Source organism: Numida meleagris, chromosome 9, assembly GCF_002078875.1.
Source record: "Numida meleagris isolate 19003 breed g44 Domestic line chromosome 9, NumMel1.0, whole genome shotgun sequence".
NCBI lineage: Eukaryota > Metazoa > Chordata > Aves > Galliformes > Numididae > Numida > Numida meleagris.
The window spans coordinates 17,395,051-17,413,454 of record NC_034417.1 but is presented as its reverse complement, the minus strand read 5'-3'; the positions used below and the strand labels follow the sequence as shown (position 1 = coordinate 17,413,454).

General features: G+C 44.8%; 1 protein-coding gene and 1 long non-coding RNA gene across 3 annotated transcripts in view; one reads left to right on the top strand and one right to left on the bottom strand.

The window, feature by feature from the left end:
* LOC110403524 overlaps nt 3,037-18,404 on the top strand; it is a 25,117-nt gene continuing 9,749 nt past the window's right edge. The window contains exon 1 of one of the 2 annotated variants that reach the window (XR_002441701.1): nt 3,037-3,126. This is a non-coding gene — a long non-coding RNA (uncharacterized LOC110403524). The remainder of the gene's footprint in view (nt 3,127-18,404) is intronic. The other variant, XR_002441702.1, reaches the window with a different exon arrangement.
* Nucleotides 12,111-18,404, bottom strand: part of PLEKHO2 (pleckstrin homology domain containing O2) — a 26,630-nt gene continuing 20,336 nt past the window's right edge. The window contains exon 6 of the mRNA XM_021406777.1: nt 12,111-16,769. Within this exon, the coding sequence (XP_021262452.1) occupies nt 15,534-16,769 (1,236 nt within the window). The 3' untranslated portion in view covers nt 12,111-15,533. The remainder of the gene's footprint in view (nt 16,770-18,404) is intronic.

The following is an 18,404-nucleotide window of genomic DNA, read 5'->3' as shown; positions in this document are numbered from 1 at the left end:
CTGTACAATAGCTCTGGGTAAAGCATCCTCCCCTAGGAAAGCGGAAAGCTAGGTTTGATCCTCTCCTCTGCCGGAGGGGAGTTGCAAACCCTGGTCTCCACAGGACCCCAGAGAGTTCTGTAAGCAGCAGGCTGCAAGCATGAGTTTTTCCTGCTTTTTCCTGTTATTTTAAATAATTAATGATTTGATGAAGCAGTGAGCGTAGAAGGCAGGTGTCCTGGCTCCCTGGAGAGGAATCTGTGCACCCGGCTAGACAGAGGCTTGCTCTCTCACAATGAATATTTAAGTGTTTTAGACAAATTGGAACAGAGCCAGCAGGAATGACTGAGAAGGGCCGAGCCTTCCCCACTGGGTACCCTACTGCCCGAGGGCTGAGAAACAGCGTTGAATAGGACAGAGAATAATCCCTGCTTGTGTGTACCTACTGTGCCCAGCTCAGCCACCTCCCAGCCTTGGGTGGCACCGTTGGCTTCTGCTACTCTTTCGCTATGCTGGAAGAGATTCAGAGATGGAAAGCTGTTTGGACTTAACTTCTCATTGTTAACATCATTGTCTGCACCTCTCCCAGAACCTGAATCAGCTAGGATTGATCTCCTGTGGCTTTTCTGCTGCTTAATGCTGACCTCAGAGTGAAGTAGCACAGATGCACTGGAAGTTTGCATCTGAGGGCTTGGGTGTTTCCAGCGGGCAGAAAAAAAGCCATGTAGGCAGTTTCTTCTGTCCTTATAAAATAGGTATGTGTTCAGGTGTGGAAGGGGTAAAGACTTTCTGCTGATACTATGTACAGAATTTTGCAGGGATTTATTAACATGCTGAACACTTGCCTAGCAAACCATTTATTAGCTAACAGACCTAAAAGAGCTTTTGGATTTCTCTACTAATGTTGTACCATACTGAATGCCAGGGGGAGGTAATAATTTGAGTTGTTTTTGCAATATATTCTTGATATTGACCCTGTCTTCAAAAAGGTGTTAAAGTCTTTGACTTTATTTCACTTGAAGAAAAATTTTAGCTAAGCTGGCTACGTGCTCTTTCTTGCTTACAAGGGAATCTCTCTGACATAGCATTTTGTGCACAATTTTTATGTGTTAGTTTAGGATAATCATTATTTTCAATCTCCAGCTTTCAAAAATTATGAGTCAGGTTGTTTAAATCCATGCCATGGTAAAATGTGCCTCTGTTTGCCCACTGGTTTAGTTGTATACACAGTGATTTTAAAGTCAGTCAGATTTGCAGCTAACCATGTAATACAGCCCACAAACAGGTATGTGTTTACGCAGAAACAGCTGCTTACCAAAAGGTTTAGCAAATTGGACTTTAGTTTATAATCTTCCTTTGGAAGCAAAACTGGAAGGTGACTCCTCCTGCCTGCAGCTGATGGCAGCCCAGGAAGCCAAGCCTCTGCTACCCCGGAGCTGCCCTCAGTGGGGGAGCTCAGAGAACAGCCTCCAGCCCTGCAGGGTTGTCTTCTCTGGCCTATGCTGCCACAGTCAGGAAATTAAATACTGCACGGGAAAAGAGATGACCACCATCCTCTTTCTATGTTAATTATCTTTCTTTACATGGCTGGGTGTCAAACGGCACAATGTGCTGAGATAGCCATGTAGGCTCTACATGCAGCACCTAAACGAGTTCCCTTGGCACTGTGCTGTGAAGCTGCCAGTGATGCTGTGGGGAACTGTATGTTTGTGCTGCTTTATGTCCCTGCTGTGGGTATGAAAGGGAATAACTGTTCAGCCTTTGTGTATTGGTTTGCAAACTGCACTTTCAGAAATGTCCCATTAGAATAGAATATTTATTAGGGCTCTGTATACATGTCTTCATGCGTGGCTTTATCTTATTTGTTATCTGTCTGGGCTGAGCTTTTAGTTGTCCTACAGACTAGGTTATTTTTGCCGCTTTCTTTGGTAACTAACGCTGGGACCTGCTACAGAGCCAAAAATCTGAGAACATCCCAGCAAGGCTCACAAACATCAGCCCTGTAGCTTCTTACAGTCAGACATATGAAGCTTTCAGAAACACTGGAAACCTGAGGAGACTCCGCAAACCCACTCTGGAAGCTTGAGAAGAGATCCATCACTTTCCTCAAAGGCTGTATTCATCTGCTTGCAAAGCCTCCACAGAGGAGCAGCTTGTTAGAGGGACCTGTGGAGCTAGAAAACTTTGCCAGTAATAATTCAGGCCCAATTCTGAAATCAAATATTTAGTTAAACAGGCTGTCTGATGACTGGATTAAACACAGTTGGCATCTGAGCAAGCTTGCTGCTTCATTTTTTTTGTCAATGTTCATCTCACAAGCCTATAATTCAGTGTTTCCTGTCTTCCCAGACTCTGCTTATCCTGTGCAGCCTTTCAGACAACACAGAGTGAGGTATTTCAGCAGAGCTGCTGCTCCTAGCTCAGAAAGCAGCCTGTACCACAAAATGATTTTCTCTGTCTTCAGGCTTAGGAAGAATCCAATATTATGGCTTTGGGATGAAATCACATGTTAGAGAAATTGTTATTTGTTTGTTCGCTTTTAAGTAAAAGTCTCAAAGATGCCAGGAAATATCAGAGAGAGCGGGTAAGCAAGTCTTGCCTGGAAAGATGCCATGTGGGCTTGACACAGATAGTTTAATCCATGTTAACAGCTACTGGAAGTTGCAATTGGTGATTTGAGCTTTCCTATCCTGTCAGTGCCACTTTCCAAAGCTCATAGGCCTTTAAATCCCTTGAAAAGATAAATGGGCTTAAGCTTCTGTGTAGCTTTGAAAGTGAAGCTTACACTCAATTAGCAGTCGGCAGACTTGTTCCTGATGTCCATGGCACTCCTGTTGATCTCTGCCCTTCACACACAGCTTACTGGCATGAGTTCACTGTGTCTTCCAACTCAGTCTATTCTCCTTAGAGTTGTGGAGAACAGAGTTGTAGCAGAAATACTAAGTCATGGCCTGAACCAGTGATTGAGCACCCGGTGGGAAGGCAGGGCCAAGCCAGCGGAGCTCAGGCGCATGCAATGCACCTGTGTGACCAGAAGGGGTGGAGCCAGGATCCACCCCTTTCCAGACCTCATTTAAGGATTGGCAGCGGAGGCATGGGGCTCTTATGTATACCTGGAGATCCTTGCATACCTGAGGTCTTCTGAAGGTAAGTGGATTATTTCTTCTATTTCTGTGTCTGCAGCTGTTGTATTTGAGCAAATCCTTGCTCGCTGCAGCCTGGGACCTTGCTACTCTGCTGTCATTGCTGTGTTTTCTATTGTGTTACATGAGTTCACACCTATCCTGCAGGATTACATGAGAAACAACAACAAAAAATCTGCTGAGTAGATACTTATACCAGAATGGTATCCTAGGGAAAAATACTGCACAAAGGGAATTTTTTTTTAATGATATTATGATACTTTAGTGAAAGAAATCTATGAAAGCTTATTGTGCTCAAATTCTTTTAAATCCATGAGTCCCTCAGACCAGTAGCTGCGAGATCACTGGTGCAACAGTATCAATCCCATGGTGATCACCAGGTCACAGCAGTCATCCTGTCCTTGTTTTGAACTGTACTCCTTGCAGGTAGAGATCAGCCTGGTCTTTCAAGACTAGGAATATGAGACTGATGTTCTCTTAAAACATTTAGTATGTGAAGGAAAGCAAGAGCAGCAGGGAAGGATCAGAAGGGCAGAAAATACTATTTTCTGTTCTGTAAGAACAGAAGCTGTGTGATGGAGCTGGTGTCCTGTCTCTTCCTGGTTTGAATGCAGTGAGCCCTTGGTTATGGGAGGTGGGGATGGCTGCATCCTGTAAACCGAACTATAATCAGATGCTGCATCATAATCCCCTCACTGACATGCCTGCAGGAAATGCTTTTATTCTCATTTTCTACATGTGTAAAAAGAGGGAGGATCCCCTGGTTCCTGGGCCTCTGTCTGGCTCTTATAGGCAATCTTTCCCTTGCTTTTATCAGGAAAAAACTGCAGCTGAAATGCAGCGCTTTGTAACCATAAACCTCAACTGCTGGAACCTACTGCCAGCGGCACAGCCCTGAGCTTCTCTAATGTCATCCAGTAAGGCTTGGTGCAAAATTTTAAGCAAAACGAAGTCTTATGTTTGAGCATATAATAACTTCAAAGTGGAAGTGAAGAGTCAATAGAGCTGTGAAGCCATCAGTGCCTTTGTTTCAAACTCCACACTAAGCCAAGGAGTGCAACAGGAGCTAGTGAGCGCACTGCTGGGAGGCAGCAGTGCAGCTTTGGAAGAGTTTCATTTCTGTCTCCCAGCAATTTTCTTCCAGAACCCACAACATCTGTCTCTGTCCCCAACCACATGCAAGTGCACTGAAAGTTTGTTCCAAACCTAATGAGTAATTTCATGGTCTTGGAATGAGAGGCAGTGAGAGGGGGCTGGGACAGCAGCTGGAGTCGTGTGCTTTACAGGGAAATCTATGGAGGTCAAATCACAGCCTGATTTATTTTATTGCTGCCCACCAGGCTTCCCTTTAAAGTCTGCTGCTAGAATTGCTGATAATCAGTGCAGAAAGCTCTGACACGGGCTGCTGCGTTCCAGGGGCATCCTCACTACTGGGCACAACAAACAACATGGAAAATAATGACATCAGTGGAGAGGAGGTGGGGGAGCTCAGCTGGGCGTTAGCTCTGCTCTCTTCATGGAGGGAGTGCTCCTGATTGCAGAGAGCACTTTGCCTGTCCTATCTCTGGTTTCAGTGCAATGCGCTGGTAGAAGGATTGAGAGAACAAACAACCCTGGGCAGATGTGAAATCACATTGCTTGAGTGTCTAGTGGGTGCACGTGATAGGAGAACAGATACAGAATGAGCTGGCTCACATTGTAGCTGGTGTCAGCAGACCTTTGAAAAACCCAGCTTTCTCTTAGAGAAGGGACAGGGTTATCAGTAGAGAGCAGTAATCTGTACAGAGTACAGGAAACAGAAGGCAGATGTTGTCATATGTTTATCATATGTTTCCACCACTGAGTCTTCCTTTGGGACAGGCTTGTACATCCCCAGACCTTGGAGCAGTAATTGCACCGTTCCGTGGACTTGCCATGCTGTGTTTACCTAGGACATAAGAATATACAGGGCTCTTCCTGTATATTCTTATATATATTCTCTTCCACCTGCCCAGGTCTTTCCAGTCTGGAGGTAAAGTTTACATTCACTTGCTGTGACTCAGCTATAGAGCTTGTTTAATCTTCATGGTATTACTCATAGAAAGGGAAAGCCAAATGGCAACTGGTCTGTACCTGTAGACACCTGTAGTTCTCCAGCTTTCTGCTGTTTATCTCTGGACGAGTTTCTGTTTATCAGCACCAATACACTTATCCTGTTGAAACTTCTCTTTGCAGACAAGGACTAACTAGGAAGTGAAGTTTTCTACCCCAAAGCTAAGAGGAAGAGTGCTGAGCCTCCATGGCTGCTCACAGAGTTCCTGAAATGGGACTATTTCAAGCTGACACTTGACAGCGGTGGCAATGGGCTGTTGCCAAGTGGAGCAAGCCCCAGGCAGATCCCAGAATGGCTGCAGAATTACTGCAGCCTCTGAGCTGACCACTGTGGCCTGTGGTGAGCTGCTGCTGGCCTGCCTTGTAAGGTGCTCAGCATTTCCAGTAACAGTGGTTTGCTGGGGACCAGGTATTTGGGAAATCTGCCTTGTCACCTCTTTGAGCTTCTGTCCCATGCCTTGACTCCCTGCTGTGATATAAGGACAGTATGTTTGTTCACGTGAGGCTGGCCTGTTGCTCATTTGTACACATCTTGTCCGCTGATCAGAATGCAGAGAAACTCTGATGCCTGGTCCCTTCTTTCACTGCATAATGGATGGGTTATTCCATGTTAGAGAGACTGCGTGAGCATTAGTCACATTAAAAATCTCACCTAAGATCTGCACAGGGAGGTTTTAGTTGTGAGGTAGGAACCCGTGACTGCTGCTACAGCTGGGCCTAAACTAGTCTTTCCCATTCCAGCCTCGATCCATCTGAAAACCACAGCGCAGCCCTTCCTGCGCTGCGCAGGAGAACACAGAGCAGAATCCAGCTGGGTGGGCTGTGCGTAGGGCGAGGAGGGAGCTCAGGCCTGGAGCAGTGGCTGTGTTGGAGTTATGGTGGTTTCTTTCCTTTGTGGGATGCTGAGGTTTGAGTCACCAATCTAGATCTGTCAGGGAGGGGGCTAGGCCCCAGACCCAGCTCTCCCTTATCAGCAGCCTGCTGCTGCGTGAGAGGCCACGCCAGGGTTCTGCTCTCATCATTTGCTGTGATCCCATCTGAAGAGCTTTGATCAGAATTGTTCCATGGACTCTCAGATTTAAAGCTGGGGTTTCAGTTATTTTCTAGTGGAAAAAAATATTTCATCGGAAAAATTCCAGTGTGGCTCTGGTATGCTTTCAGCTGGCATCCTGCCTGCCCCGCTCTGGAAATGTTACTGATTTTGAGTGCAAGCACTTCTTGTGAGGCTGGTTGCTTTGCTTGCAACTCTAGCTGAAGTATCCCTTTTCCCTCAGCAGATGGTAGGAGCTGGCCTCTTGTTACATGGCACTGAAGTGACCCTTTGGGGCTGCCCTTCATGGGAGAGGAAGGCTGAGGCAAGCCAAGGATCCCACAGTATTTGGAGCAGTAGCCACTGCCCTGCTGCTCCAGCTGCCTGCTGGAATAATTGCCACCGCCCCCAGCTCTGGCAGAAGTGTTTGCAGAAAGCTCTGCAGGGAGTGGAAGCAAGCTGGTTTCATCATGACAATGTAGTTGTCCTTTTAAGGGAAAATTCCCTCCGGGAGCCAGCCCTCAATTACCTCCTGCTCCAGTGCCTTCTTGCTAGAGACATCTTGTAATGCGGCTGAGTTACATCCACAGCGGTCTGCAGCTGAGTACCTCACTGTTCTGGAAAAAAAATACAATTAAACTCTGCTGGCTTCTGTTGTTTGCTAGTGATTGCTGAATCTGGAAACTGCAGTGAAAAATCAAAGGTCTGGTTCTCTCATCAGTGCAAAAAAATCTATGGGTACTGCATCTTCAAACCCAGATGCTGTAACTGTGGTATTAGTGGAGTCCTATGCAGATACAGTATTCTTCCAAGAAGTTTGTTGAAAGACTAGGGAGCCCTGGGTAGTACAAGACGGGTGACAATTAGCCAACATAAGTGTCTGCTAAATGCCAGGAAACTGGGGTAGGCAGTGGCTGCATTTCAATTTGGTGTTATTCACTGTGGTGAATGGGAGGGGTCCTTCAAGGGTCCTGATTCGAAGGCCTAAAAATTCCTTCTATTCTACTGCCGTGTCTCACAGTCCAGAGGGGAGATGTCTAACTGGGATGGGGCTGCTGCAGAGCTTGCCCTCTGCTCTGTTGCAAAAAACAGAGTGGGAACATGCAGTGCTGTAGAGAACAGTCTGTCCTCTGTCTGTTCTATAGGGATGGTGGCTTTGGCTGCAAGCTCCCAAATTTACATCTCTTGTGTTCAGCACTGAAAATAGTTTAATTCCAAATGAGCTGTTTAGCAGAAAAACATGACACTCTTGAATGCAAACGTCACAGGAATGAGACCAGACTCCTAAAGAAGTTCTAGGGACTGCTTCTTCTGACATATATAAATGTACTGTGAGTGTGTTTTTTTTAAAAAAAAAAAAAACAAAAAAAACACACCACTCTCCCTGGGCAGTAGCAGATACATTTTAAAAACAACAACAAAAAAAACATACTCCATACCTGCACAGCTAGGGTTGTCTTGAGCTAAAGCTAATAGGCTGCAGCCCACAGTGTGAGTGGACCATCTGAGAATGAAATGATGGTCCTTGGAGGAAATGGTCACAGAGGAGTCAGGCTGGCCAGAGCCAGACTGGAAGAGCTTTGCCATCTTCTGAGTTTTCCCAGGTGTTTGAATTCTCTTCCCCCATTTAGATCAAGGCAAAAAATAAAACTTTTTGAAAACTTTTGTACTTACATAAGTGGACATGAAGTAATCACATGAGTTCCATCAAAATATCTAATTCTGTTTTAGTCTCTTGAAAACTCTCAGGGAAATCAGTCCGAAAAATGTAAATTAACCAAGGTGTTGGACTGGATGATCCCTGTGGATCCCTTCTAATTTGGGCTATTCTGTGTTGAAATTGTGTTCTCATGCTGCAGAGTAAACTGTCCACTTTAGAAATATCAACTTTGCAAGGCTTTTTTTTTGTGCATTTTTAAATCTGGGACACTCTTCTAAATACATAGTTCTGTTAACAGTTTTGGGTTGCTGTTTTACCCTGAAAATGTTTTGCCAGGAAATTTCTTGTCAGCAGATCCAGCAAGGCCCTGATTTCACAGTTGGAGGTGGGTGGTTTTGAACTTGCATGGACAGAAAGGCAGAAGTGTGGCTAAGCTGGGAGCAGTACTGTCATTCAAATATGTGACTGTTGTTTGAACTGACAACCTTTCAGAAGTTCGTTAGTTCTTGGCAGTTGAAAACAAGTGGAATTCATTTGCCTGGCTCAAGAAAATTCAGCCCATGCTGTTGAAAATTCAGCACTGGTGCAGAGAAAGCTGAGAGTAGGCCTAGTGGCTCAGACAAGAAGGCTGATCACATGCATAGGTCTGATGCTGGAAAACGTAGGTTCAGATCTGTGTACTGTGAACTCCCTTCTGACATCTGGCCATGTTTTTCCTTTGAGCTTCATTTCCCCTTCCCCACTGTTTCTTGCAAATATGAGCAATACACAGAGCACTGGGCAGCATTGTACTATTGTGGTGATGTGGTCTAAACAAATGCAGAGTTCTTTGCCAGTATTTCAAAACTGAAATTCTTGTTGCAAATGAAATAGCAGAGGAACTTGTTGTTTTGTTTGTACGGTTTGTCACCCGAGACCCTGAGTCATACTGGCTTGCGTGTCTGCTGGACTTTTGGAGATCCTCTTGTGTTTTATCAGTTTCAGTGGCAGATGTCACTGCACAGAGATAACTTCCACGTAAAACTGATTAGCATTTCTCCTTTAAGAAGCATTTCTTTCTGTGCAAGGTAGATTTCTTTGAAAGGGAGTAACAGTTTTCCTCCAAAACTACTTGAGTTTCTGTGAGTGCGAGGGGGAAAATACTAATATTGTTTAAAAAATTTTACAAAGCATCTGTAAACCATTTAGAGATCAAGAGGGAAGTAAATACTTCAGGAGGGGGTAAGGAGAAGCCAGTAACCAATTTTCAAATATCCTCATTTCTGAATATGGCCCTGATACATAGTTCTAAGGGGAAGAAGGGTCTGGGTCTGTGTTGTGTGTCTGCCGCATCCTTGCCCATGAACAGGAGCTAGTACTCGGCACTGCTCTCCCACAGCCTGCTGCCTTTGACCTCTTCTCTAGAACCCCACTTACATTCTCTGATGGCTTTCTCTTTTACGCCAGAGCATCTCCAAAAATAATTCAGGTTCTTATTCTTCATTTAAATGAACAGTATGGTAGATTTAATAGCTATCCATAGTACTGACACAATATGTCATATCCATGTATGGACTAGGAGTAATAGCCCTTTAACCAAAGAAGCAGGATTTGGTGTTCCATTCCTGTTCCTGCAAAGTGTTAGAAAAATCATCAAAAGACAAATTCTCAGCATTGGCTTTTGTTGGATTTGTTGCTCTTAGAAAGAGTATGTTGGCTGGTAACACTGTTCAGGTCATCTGAATTTTGCTGCAAAATGTCAGTACCACACCAAATTAAAAAAATGTATTTGCTGCAGGAAAATGGGTTTGGAGTCCAGCATTTCAGAACTGTGTGCCTTTCCCCTCATTCTGCAGGTTGAGAAGCTCTACTGTCTCACCAGAGAACACTATAAAGTCCTCAGAGTGGAAGATGCTATACAAGAAGTGCCAATAGTGGTGCTAGTTTAAAAAAAAAAAAAAAGCTAGTTCTTTGTTTCCCAGCACTTCAATTTCATTCATTTATTTTGAGTCATTTCCTAACTTAGGAAAATGCCGATGTTACAAAGCATAAACTTATCCTCTATGAGGATGTGGAAAGTGTCCCACGGATCCACCAGGAGTAAAGAGGTTTTCTCAGTGGCAGTGCAACTAAAACTTATGGAGAGCTTCCATCACTGCAGCACCAAGCTTTCTAGGAAAGAGTTGTTCTGGCAGAGGAGTGGAGAGAAACCAGGGGGGAGCAGGCCTGAAGCCTGGAGCAGAAGAGAAGAAAGCTGGGGAGAGCAGGGCAGGCTGCAGGAGGCGTGAGCAGGGCCAGCGGGAGATTTCTCGAGCGCTGTGTTGTTTGTCATCCTGCAGCTCTGAGTGTCACACGCAATCCCCAGTGAGAGAGCAAACAAGGTTAAAGAAGTGAATAGCCTGTGGGGCTTATTAGCCACTGAGTCTGGTTGCCGCAGCTTCTGCCTTCTGCTTTTTGCCTTCTGCAGACACCATGTGTCTGGAAAGGACCTCAGGCAAGGGTTTAATCTGCCTTTCCGGGTGGAAGAAGGGAAGGTGGACCACCCTTCTTGCATATCTGCTCTTAAGAGATCCCAGTGATGGAGGTCCTCCTGCAGATCCCGTTCCAGAATACCTCCACTCTGTGCCTGGAAGACCTTTCTAAAGTGTTCGGTCCTCTTTGCTGCAAATTAAGCCAACTTGTTTTTTTCTTTATGCAGTGGATATGGTAAGCAACCGACAACCATCCTGTAATAACCTATTACAAATGGGATTCTGTAATGTTCCACAGAAGTTATCTTTTTATGTACAGGATTGAGCACCAGTGCTTTGTAGATCTTTAGTAAAGATGCACTGTTAGGATTGCTTCACCCTTTCCTCAGACTCTGTTTTGCAAACTATGAACTGGCCCACGTGGGTGGCTCAGTGAGAGGGGACCAAGGCTGAGCAGCAGCACATGCCAGCTGCCCTCTACTCTCTGAGGGATATTTGTCAGACTGGGTCAGTGATGCTGAGAAGAGAGGAGGAAGGGATGGAAAACACATGTCTTAAGTTCCTCTCATTGCCCTCAGAGCAGGTTGCTGCTGAGAATGAAATTGTTAATGCTTTCTAACATCACATCAGCAGTTTTCACGGGAATATTATGGGTTGCAGAGCCATGAGGTAAGGCACTAGAGGAACACAAGTTTCCTGGAACAAATTAAGCACTGGCTTTCTGAAATATGTGAGCTCACATAGCATAACAAAACAGGGATCTCCGTTCTCTGAACACAGTGGATATGTTCTGTGCCGGCAAATTTTCTAACTCTTAAACTGGAATGGGAAATCTTGGAGAGCTTTACTGTTGATGATTCATCTTTAAGATAAAACACATTTTTTAATAGCAAGAAAAGTAAGTCATCACAGTAGACTAGCCAATGCTGTAGTAAGTCCTTTGGTATTTTGGGACTGCAAGAGTTCTTTCTGCTCTTAATTGTGAATTATTGAGTTCTGCAGGATCACTGGGTGAAACCTAGGACCCCTGTTCTCTATTTCAGATTACACAATAGCACGATCTGTTTTAATCAGTAAATTATGACTATCTCTTGAATGAAAAGCAGCCATGCAAATGTTTCATATGCCAATACAATGTATGTTTTCATTTGTATGGGCTTTTTAAATCATGTTTCATAGACTTTACATAGTGTGAGGCGCTTCCTTTCCTTACCCACATCAGTTTTAAGACCTAAATGTGATGCAATGTATGCTTACAGAAAAAGGTAATCTCTTCTATGAAGTGTACCTGTAGAAATAGATCAGTGTCTTGGAAATTCCTTTAAGGAACTACTCCCTTCCCAGCAATGGCTGAGAGAGCTTACCAAGAACATTGTGCAATAGGATGGCAAGCACTCTTGCCCTCTTTTCTCTGCTTCTTTTTAACTTCTGAACCCACTGGCCAGTTTCTACCCAGTTTCACAAAAGAGAAGCGCTCACTACAATACCAGTTCCTATCTTCCTGGAATCTTGAAGAGGAATGAGGCTTTTGTGCTGCTTGCCACCACGGGGATGACCTCTGAGCAAGTGTAACATTTGCTGGAGACTGCAACTGGTTGGGTGCATCAGCCCTGGTGCTTCTCCTTCCTCCCAGCTTGTGGTTAGTGCAGCAGCAATCTGGCCCCAGCCTGACCATCGCCTGTGTAACACGTTCCCCTTTGCATCAAACCCCACGGCTCTTCTTTGCTCCTATTTAGGACAAATGGCTCTTAAACAGCTGATATTTAAAATGGGGTTTATTGCCAAATCTCAAAGCTCTTTACAAGGAGGAGACACAAAGTGCTGCCTTTTTGCCAGATGCAGTGGCTGCTTTTGAGATAGCCATCCACATTTGCTTGCTTGCAAGCTCACTTCCTTCCTGTCACAGATGTAACCTAGTAGCACAGCCTGAAACACGGAATTGCACCTCAGCACTTCATGCCCACAGGGCTTTTAGGCACTAGAAAGAAATCTTAGTGCAGCCAGAAATTAGAAGCGTAAGTTTAAGGGGAGGAAAAAAAACAGTGCATGATGTACACTGAGGATGGGAGTTGCTGCAGGAGGACAGAGCAAAGGCTGAACAGAGCGGGATCCCATCTCTGACTGTGACCAGCACTGCCAATTGCAGAGGAGCAAGTGAGAAGCACTCCAGAAGGCTGCTACAGGGTAACTCGCCCTCCTGCTTTAGGGAGAGCCAGCTTAGAACCAGAATGAGGAGGACAAGTGGGAAAACTGCAGAAGCAATATGATGTGTTGTCTCTTGTGAAGTCCAGATGAATCAGGCTTATGGTCAGGCAAGACGTTTTATGATGAAACTGCTAACACTATGAGCAAAAGTAGTTAAAAACAAAGTCTCTAACATGATGTTTTCAGCATTCAGTTACTGGGTGCTATGGAGATTCAATCTAGTGAGTTCTGTTAGTACAGTAAAAACAGTAATTAGCTGTAGCCTGTAAAAATGATTTAACGTGCCCATTTCCTAACAAATAAAGGTTTGTTCTGTTAAGATTCCTACTGATGGGTATTCAGTAAAATGTCAGACATTTATTCATTAGAATATTCAGTATTATATAAAAAATATACAGTAAATATAAGCACATCCTGTAGGTTTGGCTGTAATAGTTAAGGATGTCTCAGTATCTTCATCAGGACTTTGTCAGATGGGTGTCCACAGAACACACTGCCACAAGAAAACACCTGTGAGAGCAAAAGCATTTGTATGTATCTTGTGGGGGTGGAGCTGTCCCATAAGCTATTTCCATTCTCATGGGCTTTCAGTTTCAGGCTTTGATTTGCCAGTCCTGGAGTTTAGGACTGACTTCCACTTTAGGATCTGAACATGTACCAAGAGATTGCTGTGGTTTGTGTGTCTTCCTGGTAGTGGGAACTCTTCTGCTTCTAGTTTATCACTTCTTACAAAACTGCATCCTGTGAATGCCTGCCTGCTCTCTGAAGCTGATATCCCTTGACTTCCAGTGCGCACTGGGTTCTGACAGCTCACATTCATACCACACAGTGTTTGGTAAACAAAAGTGCACATGCAGAAAAATACATTTAGATAGCAGATAGGCACTGAATATTTTCTGTATTATTAGCCCTTGTCCTAAGAATATTTCAAAGTGACACCTGCGGTTCACATTCAGTCTACAGCAGCAAATTACACAGACCCAGAGTTTGCTCCAGGCTGTGTGCCTGGCAGTGGGCTTAGGACATAGGAATCTTTTTGTCTTACAGCAAAGCTTTCGTGGCACCTGAGCCCTGAGTGTTTGACCATGTAGAACCTCCCATGTGAGAGAATAAGTGATTTTTCCATGCAATGTCTACAGCTCAGGAGAGGGGAACAGGCCACTAATCAAAAGAGGCTGTGGGTGGTGAAAAATGGGACACTTGGAAGCCCAAAGGTGACATTTATGTCTCAGACACATGAGCCCATTGGCGAGGCTAAGAAGAGATGCAGATGAATCTTTACTGGGCTGCTGCAAACAGGAGTTTGCATCCTACTGCAGCCTTGTAGAACCTGGGAAATTATACAAAGAAAAGGGAAGAAATGGAAACAGGAGAGCAGAGTGCAGTGCTGACAAATGAGAGAAAAGAGCTAAGGTAGCATGTCACTCCTTAAAACCAGTCTGGGAAGATTGTCATTTTCTGCGCTTCTGGAGCCTGCCTTAAGCAAAGGAGAAGCTCTTCATGGTGTCATATGATTCCCCTGAGAGCAAATACTATAGAGAATAGGTGAGAGGACCCAGCTCAGGTACAGTACTATGCAGCAGCAGTGCAGTCATGATTTTATCACAATGTTAATCACTAGAGACCATGGGAACTGGGGCTGCTTTCAGCAGGTGGGTGGGGAAGCAGTGGGAATTGTGCCAGAGCCTTCTGCAGTGCCTTCTTTAGGCACTTCTGCAGCAATGTATTTTTATTTTAATATACTTAAGCCACAGGGACCAGCCCCAAAGTTGTGCACGCAAAATGCCTTTCCCTCTGTACTCCAATTACTGATGTTTGTGCCAAACCATGGCTCTCAGGCTGGCCAGAACACAGCAGGTAGAAACATGCTAAATAGGAAGAGGGATCCCATCTGGACTGGCTGCCTGATGTGTGTGCTCCTGTCAGTTAACATACCACAGCAGAGAGCCAATGGCTAAGGGAATGCATGTCCTTAGAAAATGAGCTTCTTACAGACGGGCTGTCCCAGGGCATCTCCTGGACACAAGCTTTCCAAACGTCTGGCTAATTGTTCCAAACCATGATGGCATTTGGAGTTGTCTGATAAGCACGGTCCTTACAAAAACGTGTTGTGATGCTACAACGCATTTCTTCAAAGGCCAAATGTAACCTGCTCTGCATTGTTGCCTCAGTTTCTATATTAATGGGACAGGAACAATTAATACTTGCCTGGCACTGATGCATTGAGACTTGCATTCATTTACACAGTGCTTAGCACACCTACAGCTCTGCCCAGCTGGACTCAGAACAGTGCCTTCATGCAGATGTGCTAGGTCTGGGGACACTTCTTGTAGGCAGGAGCTGGCCGGTTTTGCTTGCCTCTGTGTGAGGTCACTTTTTAATGGTGGAAGTTGTTTTATGAGTGTCTTCAGAGAAGTTTAAGCTATTTATTCTTACATTCCTAGATGTCACTGGGCCAGGTGCTCCCGGAAACCTTGCCAGCAAATGTATAAACAAAGCAAAGGTTTTTTCTGACTGTATTTATCCCTAAATGAATTAAATGGAAATACCAGATACGTGCCAGTGTAATCAGGTATCTGCTTGTAAATACAGGTGGACAGGGCCTTTTGCTAGAGTAGCCATTCTGCTTCTTTCAAAAATTGGACTTGGTTTGACTATCCAAAATCGTTAAGGCCCGATCCATTCACTCAAAAGGACTTTGGCTCAAGTCCATAATGAGTGCTCACATTTTCAAACTGTTCAATGTCTTGTAACCTTCTGTTCTGCTAAAGGATCAGAGCTGGACTAGTATGTGTATACAGCATGAAGAAAGAGAGAGAGAGAGGCTATAACTGAAAGCTCAATTCTGTTCCATAAACATGGTGCATGCACAGCAAAACACCACCTTTTGAACACTGGCCTAGCAATGGTACAACTCATAAAAGGCAAAAGTTTTGCTTTTGAATTTTGAGAAAGAAGTCTCTTTGAAGAGCGTGTCAGGGAGCACTTCTCCTATAAAGAGTCACTAGATCCTTTTGCTTTTCTTTCTGTTTCTGTGTTGCTTCTTTTTTCAGTTCTCCAAGACTTTTAATTTCTTGCAAGACTTGTGTAGCTTGCCGAAGTTGTTCTACAGCCTCATTGAGTAATGTCTCTGCCACCACCGGGGGCCCGTTGCCCTCCTGGGCCTGCTCCAACCCTTCCCGTAAAACCTTCTGCAGAAGTTTTTCTGCCTTCTCCCGTTCGTTTGCAACTTTCTCCTCCATTTTAGCTAAGCAGTAATGGGAATCCTCAGCGAGACCCTGGCATGGAAGTGCTCTCTGTGTGCTTTTGGAATCAGACAACAAGTCTCCTAGAGAAGAACTGCGAAGTTTCAGAGCTGAAGAGGTTTCTACAGATATTTTTTTCTCAGTAGTTCCTTTGACAGTCTCATGGCCTGTCTCTGTAGCTAGGGAACTCTCTCTCTGTTCTGCTGAAGTTTGCTGTTCCCTCTCAGTTGAGGTTCTCCCATTTCCTTCTTCAGTTTCAGCTGTTTGGGATGCTGACTCTGCTGCTTCACCAGCTTCAATGCCGTTCACCGGGGACTTGGAACTGCCAGAACTCAGTTCTTCCAAACCCTCAGCTTCCAGGTCACCGTGTCCAGAGTTCATAGTGGCTATCATTTTTTCAGACAGAACCTTAGGAGGAGGAACAGGAGGCTTTGCAACATCTGAGGCAGAAATCGCAACAAGGCTGTCTTTGCTACTATCTCCTGATAATTCCAAGTCTTCTGTATTTTTAGGCTCAAGGACCGGTTGGTCCCAAGCTACTTTTAGCTTGTCTGGCACACTCTTAGGAAGAGGAATTGGAGCTTTTGCTGTGCCCTTGTTGCTGATCTCAACAAGTTGATCTCTGTTCTCCTCACCTGGTGCGCTGGATTCTTCCACGTTCTCCTCTCTGCTTACACAGTCCTCTTCCTTGGCGTTTGCATTGTCCTTTGATGCTAAGCCTTCCTTAAGCTTCTTATCTGGAGGCAATGGAGGGGACATTTTATGTTCCTGATCAGGAACGCTGTTCTCTGCATCGTGGTTTTCTTTTGTGCCAGAAGGTTTTGTAGGTGGCATAGGTGGCTTTGGAGTCTCTTTCTGAGGTGGCGGATTGTCATTTTCACTGATAGTGGAGTCAAAGTTTGGTGGTCCATTGTCTACTATATCCAGATCTAGTCGCAGGATACCATCTGATGTAGACTTGGCAGCCTGAAACATGAGAGAACTTTTTCAGTTTCTATTCCATCAATCCCTGCTCAATCCCTTACCTTCAAGGAATTGCTATGGATACAGTGGTACAAACACTTGCAGCATGAAACTTCAGCTGTAAGGGGAAGGTGAGGGATTACTGTTTCGCACATCCACCCCCTGTTTATACTTACATCTGTCAAAACTGCCAGGAGAATCTGACTGATAACAAAAACAGCGCTCTTAAGAGCAGCTGCTTCTACAGCTCAAGAGCAATACACGGAGCTTGTGCTGCTTCTGTGCAGCATCACCCTGTGCTACCCTCTCACAGCAGTAGCATTTATCTAGCAAGTGAAACCCAATGAGATCTGCAGTACGCAGATTTAACGAGCTGTGATAATCGTGAGTCCAAAATATTTTACCTGACAAAGAAGAAAGTAGGGTCAAGTCATGTACCCTACAGCAATATATACTTACTTACTTACTACTACTTATATATACTATACATACTTATTTCTCTGTTTTCTTTCTGTCAGTGCTAAGCAGTCAGCTCTGACTGATTTGAGTTCTTTAACTTGTAGTAGCTGAATCCCTCTACCCCCTCATCTACTGTTTGCTTACCCAAAGCACTGCTGCTTCCTGCTTTTGGGACTGTCATATTTCCATGTGACCATATAAAACAAGTAGTCAGCATACACTGAGATCACTTGGCCAGAGGTGCTATTATAACACCATTGCCTTTTTGCTCTCTCTCAGCCTATGTCATTGCTGTCACGCTGGGGCTAAAACTAGCCGGTTACACCTCCTGCAAACCGCAGGCTGCCTGCAAACCTCTCTAGCAGGGGGGTATCCTAAAAAGGGTGGATGTGGTAAATGCACAGCAGGATGTGAGCTTAGTGCACTGGAGGGAGAGATGGCAGTAACAGTTCCTGTGTGAGGGAACCCAATGCTGCACAAAAGTGCAACCAGAGCCAGACTCCTACAGTGCAGTTTAGGAAAAGTCTCTCTTGCCTTTCCAGCCCTTAAGAGAGAGAGAGAGAGAGAGAGAGAGAGAGAGAGAGAGAGAGACAGGCATGCTGCATCCTGGCTGCTCGGTCCTGACCTGTCCTTACCTGGCCTGCTTTGGCACTGAAAATATTCATTCATCCCATTTCTCTCACAATGCTGCAGCCAGCAACTACGATACTCATCTTTCTGCAGGCTCTATCCTCTCCCCTTGTTACTGCTTTTGAATTTGGAAGCCAGCTTCTCTCGAATGTGTCTGAAAGTGAGAGCACTTACAGATATTTATGTCTGAGGTATCTCATGAAAACAGGGAGCTGAGTAGGGCTGAGAGGGCTTATCAGTGCCCAGGGAAGGGCATCCTGCTTTGCTAAACCTGTTCTATGCGTCAGAGAATCCACACTTCATTGCTTCTGCAACTTGTGTCATGTTTTGCTCTGCTGTTTTCTGAAGGGATGGATGGGAACCTGTGATTCATTCCTCTGCGTGCTTCTAGAAGACATACACTCCCTCCATCTCTATGCAAAGTGAAAAATCTTGGGACATCTCATTTCCTGCACTAGGGCCATCTGAGTGCTGTGCAGACACATAAGTCAGAGTCTGGGAAGTCTGAAGAAAGAAGGTTTGATTTAGAAACCTTTGTTGATTTAGATT